This window comes from Symphalangus syndactylus, chromosome 2, assembly GCF_028878055.3.
Source record: "Symphalangus syndactylus isolate Jambi chromosome 2, NHGRI_mSymSyn1-v2.1_pri, whole genome shotgun sequence".
Taxonomy (NCBI): domain Eukaryota; kingdom Metazoa; phylum Chordata; class Mammalia; order Primates; family Hylobatidae; genus Symphalangus; species Symphalangus syndactylus.
Window position 1 is genome coordinate 121,110,322 of NC_072424.2, and position 18,352 is coordinate 121,128,673.

Here is an 18,352-nt window from a genome sequence, read left to right on the forward strand (position 1 = left end):
CACTGATCCAGGTGAAACCCCAAATAACAGGATTTCTTTATCTGAGATGGTTTGATGACCTACCAAGTTAAGAAAACCAAACCAAACCAAACAAGAAACGCTCAATTCCATTTTGTAGACAATATTGAATGCCTCATTTAGGGAAGCAGGTCCATGCAGCAAAAAAAGAAATCAGATGTGCACTTCTTCCCAGCTTTGCCAGTTTTATGATAAATTCTTCAATCTGATCTCATCTGATCTCAGTTTCTTTATCTGTTTAAAGAGAATAATCATACCTAATAGGGTAGTCGTACAAAGTAAAGGAGATTACATCTCATGTTTATAAGCACCACACTCAGAATAGCTGTCTGCTTCTCTGCCTTGTAGGTTGCAAACCTGAGAATTTCACATTGCATTGGCAGTTCTGACATAGTCTCATTTATACCCTATAAGCTCTGATTCATACAATAGTACAATGAGAATGCCATGCTATATCTAGAATTGCTGCGAAGTCTAGATGACATAGTGTGCTGAAGGAACTTTGTGAAATACAAAGAACTACTTAAACAAGTAGTCAGCAGATGACAGCCCGTGTGCCAAATCCAGCCCACCACCTGTATTTTTGTTTGTTTGTTTGTTTGTTTGTTTTATGACTCAAAAGCTAAGAATGGTTTTCACATTTTTAAATAGTTGAAAAAATCAAAAGATGAATATTTCATGATGTGAAATTACATCAAATTCAAATTTCAGTGTCTATAAATAAAGTTTTATTGGAACACATCCACACTCGTTTACATATTGTCTATGGCTGCTTTTGCACTACAATGGTGGAGTTGAGAGTTGAGTAGTTGTGATTGAGACCATATGGGAATATTTACTGTCTGGTTCTTTACAGAAAAGGTTTCCCTACTCCTGACTTAAATTAAATGTAGTGACAAAAAGCATAAAGATTTTAGGGATTTTTTTGAGATTAAAAAAATTCGTAAGTTATTGGCGAAGTTTCTGCCATATAGTAATGGCTCAATAAGCAGATGTTGCTGTTTATATTCCCTCATTAGATTATTAATTCAACAAATAGTTATTGAGTGCATACTCTGCCAGATACTGCTCCAAGAACCACAGAATACAGCAATGAACATAATTGGACAAAATTCCTTTGCTCATTGAACAGACAATAAACAGACAAATAAAAATAAGTAGAGTATATTATATGGCTGGGAGAAAAAATAAAGGGAGAGAGAATAGAGAGTTTGCGGATAGAGGTTGCAATTTTTAGATGCAGTGGCCAGGGAAGACATCACTGGAAAGGTGACATTTGAGTGAAAACCCAAAGGTCACAAGGGAGCCCAAGGGGGTGCTGTGAGGGTGGCGAGGAGTATTGTTCCAGGCAGGGGAAAAATACAAAAGCCCGGAGACAGAGAGAGCTTAGAGTGTTCGAGGAACACCAAGGAGTTGATGGGCTGGAGTGGCGGAGAATGATGGGGAGAATAACAGGAGATTAAATCAGAAAAGTGCTGGGTAGGGCCTTGAAGAACCATCTAGGCCGGGCGCGGTGGCTCACGCTTGTAATCCCAGCACTTTGGGAGGCCGAGGCGGGCGGATCACGAGATCAGGAGATCGAGACCACGGTGAAACCCCGTCTCTACTAAAAATACAAAAAAAAAATTAGCCGGGCGTGGTGGCGGGCGCCTGTAGTCCCAGCTACTCGGAGGCTGAGGCAGGAGAATGGCGTGAACCCGGGAGGCGGAGCTTGCAGTGAGCCGAGAATGTGCCACTGCACTCCAGCCTGGGCGACACAGAAAGACTCCGTCTCAAAAAAAAAAAAAAAAAAAAAAAAAAAAACCATCTGGGGACTCTGGCTTTTACTCTGAGTAGGAGAGGAAGCAAGTTTTGAGCAGAATAGTGGCATGGCCTGACTCACATTTAATCCAGATCCATCCGGCTGCTCCAGTGCAAACACCCTGTAGCATAGACTGATTAAAATTTTATAAGCTAATTTGCAACATCAATTACAGCTTAATGGTATTAAATTGGGGGAACATTGCATATTCTCTCCATGGAAATTAATAAACCACTTGATGGGTACACAGCACCTCCTTACATTATTTAAGACAATGTCAGAATGATGAAACTGCTTCTAATTTATGGACAAACAATATGATATCTCAGAATCCCACAGGGTAGTTCTAACCATTTAATTTCTGCCGATTCTCACAACTGCTTCAGCTTTACTAACAGAATCTTTGGACTAACATGGCCTCTTTTTTTGATACAAATATTTTCGTTTGGACAGTGATTCAGGCTGACCTGGACGGACCTAGAGTATGCCTCTTTGCCGTAAGATTGCTCCTCAATCTTTCTTTCATTACGGCTTCCCTCTACCAAGGAACCTTTGTGGACATGTTTTTTTTTTTTTTTTTTTCCTAATTTCCACCACAGGAACATTTTTTATTGTGCTAAAATATACATAACATAATATTTATCATTTTAGCTATTTGCAAGTATACTATTTAATGTCCTTAAATGTATTTACAACACTGTGTAACCATCACCAGTATCTATACCCAAAATTTTCTCATCATCCCCCACAGAAACTCTGTTCCCATTAAACAATAACTCCCTATTCTCCACTCCCCAGAGCCCCTGGTAACTGATAGATACAATGCTTTCTGTCTCTATGAAATTGCCTATTCTAGGTACCTCATATATGTGTAATCACATACAATATGTGACCTGTGTCTGGCTTATTTTGCTTAGCATAATGTTTTCAAGGTCCATCCATGTTGTAGCTTGTATCAACATTTTACTCCTCTTTATGGCTGAGTAATATTCCATTGCATGCATATGCCACATTTTTGTTTGTTCACCTATTGATGTGTTTCTATATACATATATGTACATCTGTGTGTGTGTATATGTATGTGTGTGTGTGTATATATATGTGTGTGTGTGTATCTGTGCTTTCTACGTAGAAAGTATAAAATTGTTTCACCACCAACCCCAGAATGAATTTTCACCTGCAAGAGGAGAGGGGATATCACCCTCATTGATAATGCAGGTTCTCAGGTATAGATCCCCAGGTTTCCTGCCAAAAATGAGGTACATGTGTAGGTAATATTTATTATTATTATTATTATTATTTTGAGACCAAGTCTCACTTTGTCGCCCAGGCTGGAGTGCAGTGGCGTGATCTCAGCTGACTGCAACCTCTGCCTCCCAGGGTCAAGCGATGCTTGTGCCTCAGCCTCCTGAGTAGCTGGGATTACAGGTGCCCACCACCACGCCCAGCTAATTTTTGTATTTTAATAGAGATGGGGTTTCGCCATGTTGGTCAGGCTGGTCCTGAACTCCTGACCTCAGGTGACCCACCCTCCTCAGCCTCCCAAAGTGCTATTACAGGTGTGAGCCGCTGCACCCTGCCAGTAATGTTTATATGTAGATAAACTACTTAGAGTGAAGCCAAGGATAAGGAAAATGACCTCAGAACACATAAGTATGAAAAGTCATCTTTATTCCCAGTGCAATAGAGTTATCTGTATTTTATTTGGTCTTCACAATTGCCAACAGTTTATAAAGGAATGAACTCAAGAATGTTTGGAAAACAGCTGTAAGCAGTCATGTCAGGACCAAGCCCATGGTGCCGATATTCTAACTAAACTTTTGAAAGCAGTGGCAATTCATGATGTTACTATTCCCACTGAGTCAAAAATATTTCTGGAACACAAACAGAATGATTAAGTAAGTATGTAAAATAGGGGAAAAAAATGAAATCAATGTCACATCTGAAGATCAGAGGAGTGGGAAGCTAGTACCTGCTAGGGTATGTATGGTTGTGCCAGCATATGGCATGAGTGTTGGTGTCTAGTTGGAAGACCATATGGCAAGGTATCTGGCACATACTCACCTAGGTCTTATTCTCCTGTGGTTGCCCAATGCCATATTGTCTCATTCTGCAAAGAAGAGATTTAAAAGATTGTTGAACAGTGTTAATAAAGTCAGCCATTTCAAATACCCTTCAAATATCATCAAAGACAAGGAGAGACTGAGAAACTGCCAGAGTGTGAGACTGAGGAGATGTGAAGACTGAAGACCACATGGGGTCCTGGACTGGATCCTGGAACAGAGAAAGGACATTCACAGGAATGCTGGGAAATTCTGAATAAAGCCTATAATTTAGTACTGTCATATCAATGTTAATTTTTTAATTTTAGTTAATTGTCCCAGGATTATACAAGATGTTAACATGAGGGGAAGCTGAGTGTGTTGTGCTTCTTCTGTGAGTCTAAAATTATTTCAGAATAAAAAGTAAAAGAAAATAAACAACAACCAAGTTTCCAGTAGCTCCTGAGTATCAGAAGCGAACTTGAGACTGGCAAATGCTGAAGCATGGGGAGAGTGAGGGAGTGTATATTTGCATCATAGCGGCTTTGGTGCCTTCCATAAGAGTGACTCCTGTCCTTGTCTCCTGTCCGATTCTTTTGCAGGGTGTGCTGGGTGCATCATGTAACTGGCATGTGGGTGTACCCTTTCCTGGAACACATTGGCCCAGGAGCCAGAATCATCTTCTTTGGGTCTACAACTATCTTAATGAACTTCCTGTACCTGCTGGGAGAAGTTCTGAACAACTATATCTGGGATACACAGAAAAGTAAGTATTGTCTGAGGGAACATAAAACAAGAGAATTACTGCCGACAACAGTCTATGCAGAGACTGAGGGAAAATTCCACTGTAGCCTCTTCTTTTAGCCTTCACACAGGATCTCCTATAAAGAGCTCCATTTTTAAAACTACATTATGAATTTAAAAGCTGCTGACAGTTACCCGAAAGGTTTAGTAGTCACTTGGTCTTATTAGCTAGTAAAACGTCCAAATCTAAAGAGGAAAGAGGCATGTCTATAAAATTTTATAGGGAAAAATGTAGTGTTAGCAAAAATATATATTAGGGAAATTTGTCCTCATTAACAACACAATGCTGCCTTAGTTAGCTAAAGGGACCTCAAATTAAATAGATACATTATTAAATGTAACGAGTCTCCTTTAAAGTCACCCAGATCTCCACTTACTATGTGGGTGCAGTCATCTGGGGAGAGGTCTCACTGCCATTCTGCTAGAGCTCTATCTAAGCAGTGTGCAATGCTCCAGCCACCTTGACTCACCGGTGGCTGTCATATGGAAAGTCTGAAAGTGGCAAAGAGCTACAAGCAGTAAAAGATAATATTTCGTGGCTGGAAAAACTCTTTTAACCTGCGATTTGATTTCTCTTTTGTTTCCATTTATGGCAGAGCCTCCATCTTGGCAAGGCACGTAATCTTATCCAAGCTGTGCAAAACCTGTCCAAAGTGTATGTAAAATAACATAAAAATTGAAAGGTGGAAAAAGCGCCAGCACAGACATGTAGTGATTGAGTCCTGCCTGAAAGTACATCCAAAGGCAAGATGGTTTGGAGATTTTAGGAAGCCCTGGCTCTTTCCTGTGACACAATCACAGCATTCTAGACATCCCCAGTAAATGGACTCTGTGACACAGACATTGAGCACCCTGCTTTGTGCCAGACACCCTACCAGGAGCTCAATCAAATCAGACAAGTAAAGCACAGTGAGTGCATGGTTACTGTGCGTGGTTACTGAATCAGACTTTTGTGTGTGTGGATCCTCTAAGATTGTATGTGTCAGGGTATTAGCCAATGTTAAATGGCGCAGAGGAATTTAAGGGCTTCTTTTCTCATCAGCTTTTGATTTTAATCAATGCTCTATTAGAAAAAGTATCAACATTTTAATTCTGTTTAGGCCACAGTTTGGGGAACCAGACACTAATCTTTTAATAATGTTCCACCTGTTCACTGGAACTAGTGATCTTTCTCCATTAATTTACAGAAGTATTTAGTTACTTGACAAAAATATTTTGAGGACAAAAATATTTTGAGAACAAAATATAAACCTTTCTCAGCTTCTTGGGAGAAAGGCTGTATTTAAACTTAAACGAATGTGTCCAGTATATGCCATTCAGGAAGTACTTAAGTACCTGCTTACACTTGACTTGACTGATTTGACAGTCATTTGGCCACAGCTGTACTACTTCTATGAGAGGATGACCTGAAAACCACTAGAGAGAAATATCCACTCTACATTAATAGAATACTGCTTTTTAGCAGCTTTGAATGAGAAGTTAAAAATGAATAATGAAATTAAGGTTTTTTGAATGATTTGTTTAATTTATGCCATTCTCTTAAGTAACATAAGATTGACTAACTTTTTTAAAAATTCATTTTATATATGAAAATGAAGTTTATGTACCTAGGACCACCTAGTTAGTTCCACAGAGACAGATGTTTTGTGCCAAGTAAGTATCATCCTCATTTACAAGAGGGGTCACAAACTGATGGCCTCCCCCAACTTCTCCCTAACAAGTTTTGTTAGGCCTACATCGTGGAATCTTTGTTTTTGAATCAGTGTTTTAAAATTGGGTGATTTCGGCTGGGCGCAGTGGCTCATGCCTGTAATCCCGGCACTTTGGGAGACTGAGGCAGGTGGATCACGAGGTCAAGAGATCGAGACAATATTGGCCAACATGGTGAAATCCTGTCTCTACTAAAAATACAAAAATTAGCCAGGCATGGTGGCGTGCACCTGTAGTCCCAGCTACTCGGGAGGCTGAGGCAGGAGAATTGCTTGAACCCAGGAGGCAGAGGTTGCAGTGAGCTGAGATCGTGCCACTGCACCCCAGCCTGGCAACAGAGCAAGACTCCGTCTCAAAAAAAAAGGGGGGGGGGAAGATTTCACATAAAGGCCAGATTTTCAGCTTCTTAGGAAATATTTTAAGATCTGGAAACACCGAGCCCACTGTTCTCTTCTGGTGACAATGGTGTAGAATAGAGTATCAGTTATCCCTTGGCTGGGCACGGTGGCTCACACCTGTAATCCCAGAACTTTGGGAGGCTAAGGTGGGCGGATCACTTGAGGCCAGGAGTTCAAAACCAGTCTGTCCAACATTGCGAAACTCCATCTCTACTAAAAATACAAAAATGAGCCGGGTGCCTGTAATCTCAGCTACTTGGGAGGCCAAGGCACGAGAATCGCTTCAACCTGGAGGCAGAGGTTGCAGTGAGCCAAGATCGTGCCACCACACTCCATCCTGAGCCACAGAGTGAAACTCTCAAAAAAAAAAACAGAAAGAAAAGAAAAAAGAATTGAGTATCAGTTATCTGCTTTAGGTGACTAACTTTCCCTCGTTTTCACCTGGCCACTTTACGCAGTCACATTAGCTGCCTGATTCTGTTAGCTATTGAGTCAAAAACTACTCACTAAAAGCAGTGTGTTAGGATGAATTGAGAACATTGGAGTACAGTACTACAATCCTGATTATTTCACATCAATTACTATACAATCCCCCAAGAAGAAGGAAGACTGCATTGGAGCCACCCTCCTTTTTCCATAATGGTTTTTAATAGCTCAACTCTGTCTACTTGGGTAACTGATGTTAGCTACAACTTCAAGATAAAAATCACATTATTGCAGAATCTTACTGCTGAAAGAGAGATTGGAAATCATAAATACCGACCCTTTCCTTTCACCAAAAGTAACTGAGGCCTCAAAATCTCAAGTGACCCTCCAGAATAGGTGATGGCAGAGCCAGTACCTTCTAACTGATGTTCAGTCCAGTCTCCAAATTTCCCCTTTGTATAAGGATACCAGTTGTATTTGATTAGGGCCCACCTTGATGACCTCATTTGTAAATACTTACCTCCAAGTAAAGTCACATTCTGACTTTAAAACCACATCCTCGGGGTTAGGATTTCAGCGTATGAATTTGGAAGCGGAGGACACAGTTCAGCTCATAATACTTCACTCTCTCCCCACCAGAATACATGTCCTTCACCCATGAAAATATTCCATCCCAACAACCCCAGACGTCTTTCAAACATCAACTCTCAAGTCCAAAATCTCATCTTAAATATCATAAAATTGGGTACGTGTGAGACTCAGGGTATGAGTCATCCTGAAGCAAAATTGTTCTCTAGCTGTGTGTGAACCTGGGAAACCAGACAAAAAGTTATCTGCTTCCAAAACAGAATGGTGGGACAGGCATAGAATTTACATTCCCATTCTGTAAGGGAGAAGTTGCAGGGGAAAAAAAAAGAATCATGGTTCCCAAGCAAGTCTGAAGCTAGCGGGGGAAATTCCATTCCATTTTAAGGCTTGAAAATAATCTTCTTTGGCTAGATGCTCTGTCCTCAGGGCTCACGGGGGAGGGGATGCATAGCCCTGCCTTCCAGGCGCAGGGTCACAGGAGCCCCACCCCCACAGCCCTGGGCAGTAGTTCCACCCTCTACAACCAAGGAGGAGCCAGTCGCTGAACCATCTTTGAAGCCATTGGTCCTTCATTTCATCCTGTCTCTTCCCTTTCAGTCCATGCTGTCAAAGTTTCTGCTGGTATAAAATTCTCAAAAACCTTATTGGCCTCCCATGCAAGTCGTGGGGGTCCGAGCAGTCAGACAAGAGGGCACTCCGCGGATCTTTTTCAGATAACCACCTCTCTATTTCTGGCATCTACTGTGGAGGTTGGTTGGATCCGTGAGTCACGTACCTAATTTCGTTAGCACATGGCTGTCCAGCCACACCCTTGGCATTCTCTCCCAATCTGAAGTACTGAGAGTTAAGCACTTCAATGTAGCAGTTTGGCCGGGTGGTGGGGGGGGGACACTTCACAGCTGAAATATTTCTTTACTTAAGCTAAGACTTTATCCCAATTTTGGTATATCTGACCAGTCTTATTAAAGCTACATTTTGTAAGACCAGAAATGAGTCTTTTCAAAACCAAAAGGTTGGTATGAGGACAGAGAAAGTAGGCAAGCGGGGAGACAGGAGAGGTCTATGTGTGCAGAAACCTGCACCTCTTCTCCTCCAGCTACCCGTGCAGGTCATTTCTGCCCAGGCCCATCCAGGTCTAGCGATGTCCCAGCACTGCCCCCTGGTGGAGCCCTCCACCGGCCTGCGGGAAGGGCATGTGACTGACTCCCCTCAGCGCCCAGCAGTCTTGTCCCCTCTGGTCCGAAAAGTGTATCCTGCCTCCGCTTCGCGATAGGTTTCTTCCTGCCCTTTGCGTGGAAATTTTATCTCTGGTTCTTGCAGACATTATTTACAGCTGTCTAATTTTTTCTCTCTACCTCACAGCTGCCAAACTAAAGTAGGTGGGAAGCCATTTTCCCTCTCTAGGTCAATGAATATCCCCCCCGCCCCCCCGACCCGTTCTCCACCCGCGCTTTTGAAGATTCCAGCACTGCTGCCAAGTCAACCCATCTGTAGGAGAACGCTTTGGAAAAAACAGACTTTAAAAAGAAAAGCAAACTGCTCTTAGCCCCTGATAGCTTCTCCACAGGAGAGGGAATATGGACAGAGCTGAGGTTCAAGACAGGTGTGCTGTTTGAGCTGAATCTGTGCTGTTTTCTTCTTTCCGTGGTTACCCAACAACGAAGGCGTGTTGTACCTTCTTGCCTTCAAACCTGTTCCTCCTCCCGTCAGATGTCCTTACTCCTCAATTTGAAGTTTTCCTTCATAGGATCTCTGAGAAGGACATTGGAAAAAGTGCTCCAGATCTCTGCCAGTTCCTTAGCCATGAAAACCAAACATAAAAGACCATCTGGGGACATTCGTTCAGAGCACGTTACCTACATTCCACCACCACTACTCTGACAGCACGAAACATATACCAGGAGCTGGGGTTATTTGGGGGGGAGTCCTTCTTATTGTAAGCCCTAACATTATGACCCTCTGGGGTTAAATTTTATAATTTTCATATTATGGAGTCCCATATTTTGTTCTACTGCTTTCCACTAGTCCAGGCTTCTGAGGTCTTCTCTGTGTTCATTGCTTATTAATTTTATTCAACAAAGATTAATTGAGCTCCTGCAGTGAGACACACGCACTATGTTAGGTGCTGGGGAACAAAATAGGGAAGGGCCCTACCCTCAGAAAGCTTGCAATTTATGAAAGAATACTAACAAAACCTGCAAAGTGGCATTTTAAGTTATTTTGTTTCATTTTTGCTATTGAAACAAAGAAACTGAGAATTTGGTATGATTCAAAAAATGTTTAGGTACAAGAAAAAGAAAAAAGCAAGAAGCACTTGCCAGATTTAACTATAATTCCTAAAAATGATGAACATTTTCATCTTCAGGAACATGAAAAATCATTGACTGTTCTCTACAGACAATAGGCAAAGGGTCTTACTGGTCCAGTACATACAAGTCCTACAGGAGGAAAAACATGACTCTACCAGGATTGGGTTGAATAGAGAGAGAACTGCAGTTTAAGATTCATGAGTATGGAAATAAATAGCTCTTATGGCTAATAAACTCTCTATGAACTTTAAAAAGAAAACAAGAAAAAAAAAAGCATGGCTTTTTAAAATCCAAAGTCCTTGCCTTAGGAAGGGACAGGACTAAAGTAAAAATAAATGAAGTCTGTTTGAAACTCATGAGTTGCACACCTCATGTTGCCAGAAGCTGGTTTAAAAAGCAGTCCAGCTGGGATTTCCATGCAAACTCAGCAAGTCATGAATCAACTTGCAGCCTTGTCTCCCAGAGGCCATAGGAGCTGGGTGTGTCCCAGAGATGCTGTGTCCTGATTCTGTGGAAAGGGTGGGGAAGAGAGGTCACTGAGGATGTTTCTGGAGAAAGTTGTGCATGGCTTTCCTTCTTAGCTAGGAGGGAAAGGGGGGTGTGTCAGGAGGGTGAATGGGAGAAGTGAGGGCAGATGAGTGGATGTGTGAGTAGTGTTAGCAAACCAGATTAAACAAACTGCTCGTAGTTTAATCTGATGCTCAAATAAAACACTTTGCCTGTATTTCTAGGTATGGAAGAAGAGAAAGAAAAGCCTAAATTGGAATGAGATCCAAGTCTAAACGCAAGAGCTAGATTGAGCCGCCATTGAAGACTCGTTCCCCTCGGGCATTGGCAGTGGGGGAGAAAAGGCTTCAAAGGAACTGGTGGCATCAGCACCCCCCTCCCCCAATGAGAACACCTTTTATATATAAATATGTATAAACATAGAATACAGTTGTTTCCAAAAGAACTGACCCTCACTGTGTTTTAAAGAGTTCTTCCCAAAGTCATTATTGATAATAACTTTTTTTCCTTTTCTAATTTTAAAACCAAAATTGGACCTTGGATTTTTATTTTGGCAATTGTAACTCCATCTAATCAAGAAAGAATAAAAGTTTATTGCACTTCTTTTTGAGAACTATGTTAAAGTCAAAGGGACAGTTATAGAGTAAGGCTTTTGTGTATTTAGTCCTAAAGGTGGCTGTAATCATGAACCTAGGCCACCATGGGGACCTGAGAGGGAAGGGGACAGATGTTTCTCATTGCATAATATCACAGTTGCCTCAAATGAGCACCATTTGTAATAATGATGTCAATTTCATGAAAAGCCTGAATGTATTGCATCTCTTGATTTAATCATGTGAAACTTTTCCTAGATGCAAATTCTGACTAATAAAGACAAAGCCACCCTGAACCTGACGTCTGCATTGTGCATCTCAAAATCCTGGCAGCATTAGTGTCTCCTTTTTATTTTTATTACCAGTTGAAAATGCGTTTACTGAACCTGTTTCTTTCCTATAATTTTGGGGTTTTAAAAAATGTGAGTCTTTTTGATAACTCCAAAACAAATTTTTTTTTTCTTTTTTTCCAGATAGAGTTTCACTCTGTCGCCCAGGCTGGAGTGCAGTGGTGCGATCTCGGCTCACTGCAAGCTCCGCTTCCCGAGTTCATGCCATTCTCCTGCCTCCTCAGCCTCCCGAGTAGCTGGGACTACAGGTGCCCGCCACCACGCCTGGCTTATTTTTTGTATTTTTAGTAGAGATGGGGTTTCACCTTGTTAGCCAGGATGGTCTCGATCTCCTGACCTCGTGATCTGCATGCCTCGGCCTCCCAAAGTGCTGGGATTACAGGCGTGAACCACCGCACCCAGCCACAAAATTGTTTTAAAAAAACTATTTTACAAAGTCTTTGAGCGTAATTATTTTTAATATGAAAAATATGTTATATAAATTATAAAATGTTACTTAACACAAATGTAAGTATTGATTGCCCAATGTTGAGAGAAATCCACAAATGATATAAAACCATTCACTCCAAAATTACAATTGAATTTTAAAATTAAAAAATGAAAAACATTAACCTTTTTAATTTGAAAGAAATTTAAACTCAAAAAATTTAATTTAAAATTACAGTTACATTTAAATGTAAAAAATGCTAAAAATCTCTCTTCCTTCTGTCTCTCTGTCTCTCTCTCTTTCTCCCACACACATTCACTCTATATGTCCCCCATTTCTGAAAGCAAAATTGATAGAAATATAGAATGCATCTAGCAGCATTACCATATTAGTTTCCTAACTCATGGAGCTGGGATTTTAAGTAGGAAAAGTCAAGCAGAAATCCACCAAAACAGAAAAGCACAGCAATACCACACCCTTGGAATGACTGCTGCAATTAGTACAGGATCAAAGACTTGAAGGATCCAGAGTTGGTTTCCATCACAACTACATGTATCTTACCTGTCTGACCTCTATTATGGGTTACATTGTGGCACTGTGTCCCCCTAAAATTTATATATTGAACCCCTAACCCCTAGTGCCTTAGAATATGACTGTTTTTGGAGACAGGGCCTTTAGAGAAGGGATTAAGTTAAAATGAGGCCATTAAAATGGGCCCTAATCCAATCTGAGTAGTGTCTTTGTAAAAAGGGGAATTTGGACACACAAAGGGACACCAGGAATGTACATACACAGAGGAAAGACCATGTGAGGGCATGGGAAGAAGGTGGTCAACTGCAAGCCAAGGAGAGGACTCAGAGGAACCAAACCTGCTGACACCTTGATCTTGGACTTCTAGCCACCAGAACTTTGAGAAAATAAATTAATATTGTTTAAGCCACCAGTCAGTGGACTGACATTTTGCTATGTCAGTAACAGCAAATTAATACGAACTGTGTACAAAAGATGGATGAATTTTGGAGGATGATAAATTATTGTAAGCTTACTTAGGCGGTGGCTCCACGGATAGCAGTGTTTCCAGAAGTCTTTTTGCTGGAGTAAAACAATACAATCCCTGGGATATCGAATGAAGGTACTAAAATTTTTTTTTTTTTGAGATGGAGTTTCACTCTTGTTTCCCAGGCTGGAGTGCAATGTCACCATCTCAGCTCACTGCAATCTCCGCCTCCCTGGTTCAAACGATTCTCCTGCCTCAGCCTCCCGAGTAGCTGAGATTGCAGGCATGCACCACCAAGCCCTGCTAATTTTGTATTTTTCCTAGAGACAGGGTTTCTCCATGTGGGTCAGGCTGGTCTCAAACTCCCGACCTCAGGTGATCCACCTGCCTTGGCCTCTCAGAGTACTGGGATTACAGGCGTGAGCCACCACGCCCATCCTAAAATTTTCTTTTAGCAGGAAAATGGGGTGGCGAGGCTGGGTGCAGAGAGGCTGGGGCTGCGGCTCAGCGTGGGCTCCGCTGGTGGGCAGTAGGAGCTGCGAGGAGCTCACTGCGGTTCTAGCCCCGCCGCAGCTGCTCACACGCAGGTTTAACTTCTTTATTCAGGAAAAATGTGGATTCAGAAAAGAACCCAGTAAGGTTGAACCTTGAAGATCAGACACGGCAACAAGTGGTGAAGCATACAAGAGAAGTGCTTTGATTCCTCTGGTGGAAGAAACAGTCTTTTATCTTTCTCCCTATCCTATAAGGACTCTCATAAAACCTTTATTTTTTTACTGTTGGGTTTACAGGCTGTGCATTTGGATCAGCTGCTTTTTGGCAATATGAATCACTGAAATCCAGGGTCCAGAGTTATATTGATGGCATAAAAGCTGATTGGTTGGATAGCATAAGATCACAAAAAGAAGGAGACTTCAGAAAGGAGATTAACAAGCGGTGGAATAACCTAAGTGATGGCCAGCGGACTCAGGTATCATAGCTGCAAATGTCCTTGTATTCTGTTTGTGGAGAGTGTCTTCTCTGCAGTGGACAGTGATCAGATATTTCACATCTAATCCAGCCTCAAAGGTCCGTTGTTCTCCAATGTTGCTATCAACATTCAATCATTTCTCCTTATTTCACATGGCAGCAAATATGTATGTTTTGTGGAGCTTCTCCTTCAGTATAGTGAACACTCTGGGTCAAGAACAGTTCATGGCAATGTACCTATCTGCAGGTATTATTTCCAATTTTGTCAGTTATGTGTGTAAAGTTGCCACAGGAAGATATGGACCATCACTTGGTGCATCTCGCGCCATCATGATGATCCTCGCAGCTGTCGGCACTAAGATCCCAGAAGGGAGGCTTGCCATTATTTTCTTCCAATGTTCACATTCACAGCAGGAAATGCCCTAAAATTCATTAATGCCACGGATATGGCAGGAATGATCGTGGGATGGAAATGTTTTGATTATGCAGCACATCTTGGGGGAGCTCTCTTTGGAATATAGTATGTTACTTACAGTCTTGAACTGATTTGGAAGAACAGGGAGCCTCTAGTGAAAATCTGGCATGAGATGAGGACTAATGCCCCCCCAAAAAAGAGGTGGCTCTAAGTAAAACTGGGATTGCACAGTACCGGTGCATCTGTCTTGTGCTGCCTGAGAGCCCCAGGAGACATCGGCCCTAGAGTGATCATGGCTGTGTTCCCACCTGGAAGATGCCGGCATCTGGCCTCCCAGTGTTTTAAGCTGTGTCCCCCGGTCCATGTCTTTTCAGAAAGTGAATATGATACAGTTTTGAAATAAAGGTTTACATCATCTGTCTGTAAAAAATAAAAATAAATTTCTTTTACCTTGCAAGAATAGCAGAATGCCCTCACTATATTTTCTGAAGGCTACTTCTTTGTGTGTGTGTGTGTGTGTGTGTGTGCATGTGTTATAAATATTTTTAATTTAACTTTTAAGTTCAGAAATACATGTACAGGTTTGTTATATAGGTAAACTTGTGTCATGGGGGCTTGTTCTACGGATTATTTTGTCACCCAGGTATTAAGACTGGTACCCATTAGTTGTTTTAATAAATAAATAATAAATAAACAACAAATATAAAATGATCCTCTCCCTCCTCCCACTTTCCACCTTCTGAATGGTCCCAGTATATGTTGTTCCCCTCTATGTGTCCATGTGTTCTCATCATTTAGTTCCCATTTATAAGTGAGAACATCACTATTTGATTTTCTGTTCCTTCATTAGTTTGCTAAGGATAATGGTCTCTGGCTTCAACTGTGTTCCTGCAAAAGACATGATCTCATTCTTTTTTTATGGCCACATAGTATTTCATGGTGTATGTGTACCACATTTTCTTTATCTAGTCTACTATTGATGGGCATTTAGGTTGAGTCCATGTCTTTGCTATTGTGAATAGGGCTGCAGTGAACATATGCATGCATGTGTCTTTATAATAGAATGATTTCTATTCCTTTGGTTATATACCCAGTAATGGAATTGCTGGGTTGAATAGTATTTCTGTTTTTAGGCCTTTGAGGAATTGCCACACTGCCTTCCGCAATACTTGAACTAGTTTACGTTCCCACCAACAGTGTAGAAGCGTTCCTGTTTCTCCACAACCTCATCAGCATCTGTTATTTTTTGACTTTTTAATAATACCCATTCTGACTGGTGTGAAACGGTATCTATCTCACTTTGGCTTTGATTTGCATTTCTCTAATGATCTGTGATGTTGAGCTTTTTTTCATGATTGTTGACCAAATGTATGTCTTCTTTTGAAAAATGTCTGTTCATGTACTTTGGCCACTTTTTAATGGGGTTGTTTGCTTCTAATAAATTTATTTAAGTTCCTTATAGATGCTGGATATTAGACCTTTGTCAGATGTAGAGTTTGCAAATGTTTTCTCCAATTCTCTAGGTTGTCTGCTTAGTTTGTTGATAGTTTACTTTGCTGTGCAGAAGCTCTTTAGTTTAATTTGATCCCATTTGTCAGTTTTTACTTCTGTTGCAATTGCTTTTGGTGTATTCATCATGAAATCTTTGCCCAATCCCATGCCCAGAATGGTATTGCATCAGTTGTCTTCCAGGGTTTTTATAGTTTTGGGTTTTTCATTTAAGTCTTTAGTTCATCTTGAGTTAATTTTTGTATATAGTGTAAGGAAGAGGTATGGTTTTGTCTTCTGCATATGGCTTGCCGGTAATCCCAGCACTATTTATTGAACAGAAAATCCTTTCCCCATTGCTTGTTTTTTTGTCAGGTTTGTCGAAGATCAGATAGTTGCAGGCATGTGGTCTTACTTCTGCATTCTCTATTCTGTTCCATTGGTCTATGTGTCTGTTTTTGTTCAGCACCGTGCTATTTTGGTTACTGCAGCCCTGTGGTATAGTTTGAAGTCAGGTAGCATGGTGCTTCTGGCTTTATTCCTTTTGTTTAGGATTGCCTTCTCAAGGTTATTTCAATCATGGCTTTATATCATGATTTAGTCCACAGTGACCTTGTTTGTCTAACTGTCCCATGGGAAATCAAGTTTCTATTACACTGATTATATCACACTGCTTGAAGAATTCAGCAAGTACCCTAGATAACTTGAGAAGACACAGGCATACCAGAGGGTAATAGATAAACGGCCCCTTTAAAAAAAATTAGGCCATCTACCTTTGTGAAGTTTCTAGGGCTGCAGTGATCTGAATGAGACATATCAATATATGCCCTCTAAAGTAAAATCAAATTGTTTCATTTTGCATGCATTACTACTATGAAAGAAGCACATTGCTTGGTATGTCTTATTAGATTTTGAAAGAAGCAGATGTCGCATTGAGTGTGTTGTTCTTATCCCTAGATCACAACCAGAGAAAAATTGAGTTATAAAAATTATAACAAAAAATCTAAAATCATTACAATTTGCCGATGAATGATTTTTTTTTTTTTGAGACGGAGTCTCGCACTGTTGCCCAGGCTGGAGTGCAGTGGCACAATCTTGGCTCACTGCAACCTCCACCTCCCAAGTTCAAGCGATTCTCCTGCCTCAGCCTGCCAAGTAGCTGGGATTACAGGCGCCCACCACCATACTCAGCTAATTTTTTGTATTTAGTAGAGACGGGGTTTCACTATGTTGGCCAGGCTGGTCTCAAACTCCCGACCTTGTGATCCGCATCTATTACTGCCAAAAAAACATCTCAAAACTTAATTGTTTAGAATATTTATTTTGCAAATGAATCTGCAACTTGGGCAGGACTTGGCAGCCTGAGCTTGTCTATGTGCCACTGGTTATGTGCTGGGGTGACTTGAAGGCTGGTGGCTAGAATCCTCTGAAGTTTTGCTCACTTATATTCCCAGTGATTACTGCTAGTGGTTGACTGAAGCCTCAGCTAAGGTGACTGGAACAACTATATGTGGCCTCTCCACATTGCCTCTCGGCTTCACTCAATGTGACTGTGTGTCTTTTCCATGTGGTTGCTTGGCTTTATCACAATGTGGTGCCTGGATCTTAGCAGGCCCAAATGAAAAGTTTTTCTTTAATATGACTTAGAGTCAGAAGTCATATAGTGTCACTTCTGCTGCAGTCATAGTCTGGCCTCAATTCAAGGACAGGGAATGTAAATCCCCATGTCTTGATAAGAAACTATCAATGTTACATTGTAAAAAGAATATATGTGATTATGAAATATTGGTGGCTAGATTTGGAAACTACAATCTGTCACACACATCCAAAACAATGAACTGAAAGCTGACTTTGAAATTAAGATAATAAGGTTATAGAGTACAAATATATGCAAATCCATAGTTTTATTATACGTAAGATGTAATGGGATATAATGAAAGGAAAGGACCCTTTGCAATAGCAACAACTTTGTGAAAAAAATTTTGAAACTATTAAATGATGCAAAAGAAGGTTTGAAGAAATGGAAACACATACCATGTGCTTAGAAAGCAAGACTATATCATAGATACCAAGTTCCAAGTCAATTTATAATTCAAAAATACAAACCTTTGTTTTTTATTTATATGCTTCTTTGTTTATTTTTGAAACTAGACACGTTAATCTTTAAGATCATATGTAAAAATTAACAAACAAGAATTGTTAGGAAAGCTGTGAGTTAAAAAAACAATGAGAAAGAACTAGAAGACTAGCCCAACCAAATATTAAAATATATTATAAAAGCCTCATTTAAGAAAGCAGTATGAAATTGACTATGAATACACCAACTAATAGAACAAAATAGGAAGAACAATAATCGAAATAAATACATGTGGGAATTTAGAATATAATAAAAGTTGTACCTCAAATCAGCAAGGAAGGAGATAGGTTATTCAATAAATATCATTAGGACAACTGGAAAGTGCTCTGGATAAAAAAAGTTGGATCTGTATCTTGCATCTTTTACCCTGACA

The 18,352-nt window shown here is 40.6% G+C and overlaps 1 protein-coding gene across 21 annotated transcripts in view; it reads left to right on the plus strand.

Annotated features, from left to right (window-relative positions):
- AIG1 (androgen induced 1) overlaps positions 1–18,352 on the plus strand; it is a 321,750-nt gene that overhangs the window by 258,336 nt on the left and 45,062 nt on the right. For 9 of the 21 annotated variants that reach the window (XM_063632073.1, XM_063632009.1, XM_063632007.1 and 6 more), the window contains 2 exons: positions 4,464–4,627; positions 13,762–13,940. In XM_063632073.1, the coding sequence (XP_063488143.1) occupies positions 4,464–4,627; positions 13,762–13,940 (343 nt within the window). Of the gene's footprint in view, positions 1–4,463; positions 4,628–5,261; positions 5,280–6,249; positions 7,166–10,827; positions 11,493–13,761; positions 14,815–18,352 lie in introns of those variants that run through there. The other 12 variants (XM_055265907.2, XM_055265953.2, XM_055265935.2 and 9 more) reach the window with 6 other exon arrangements.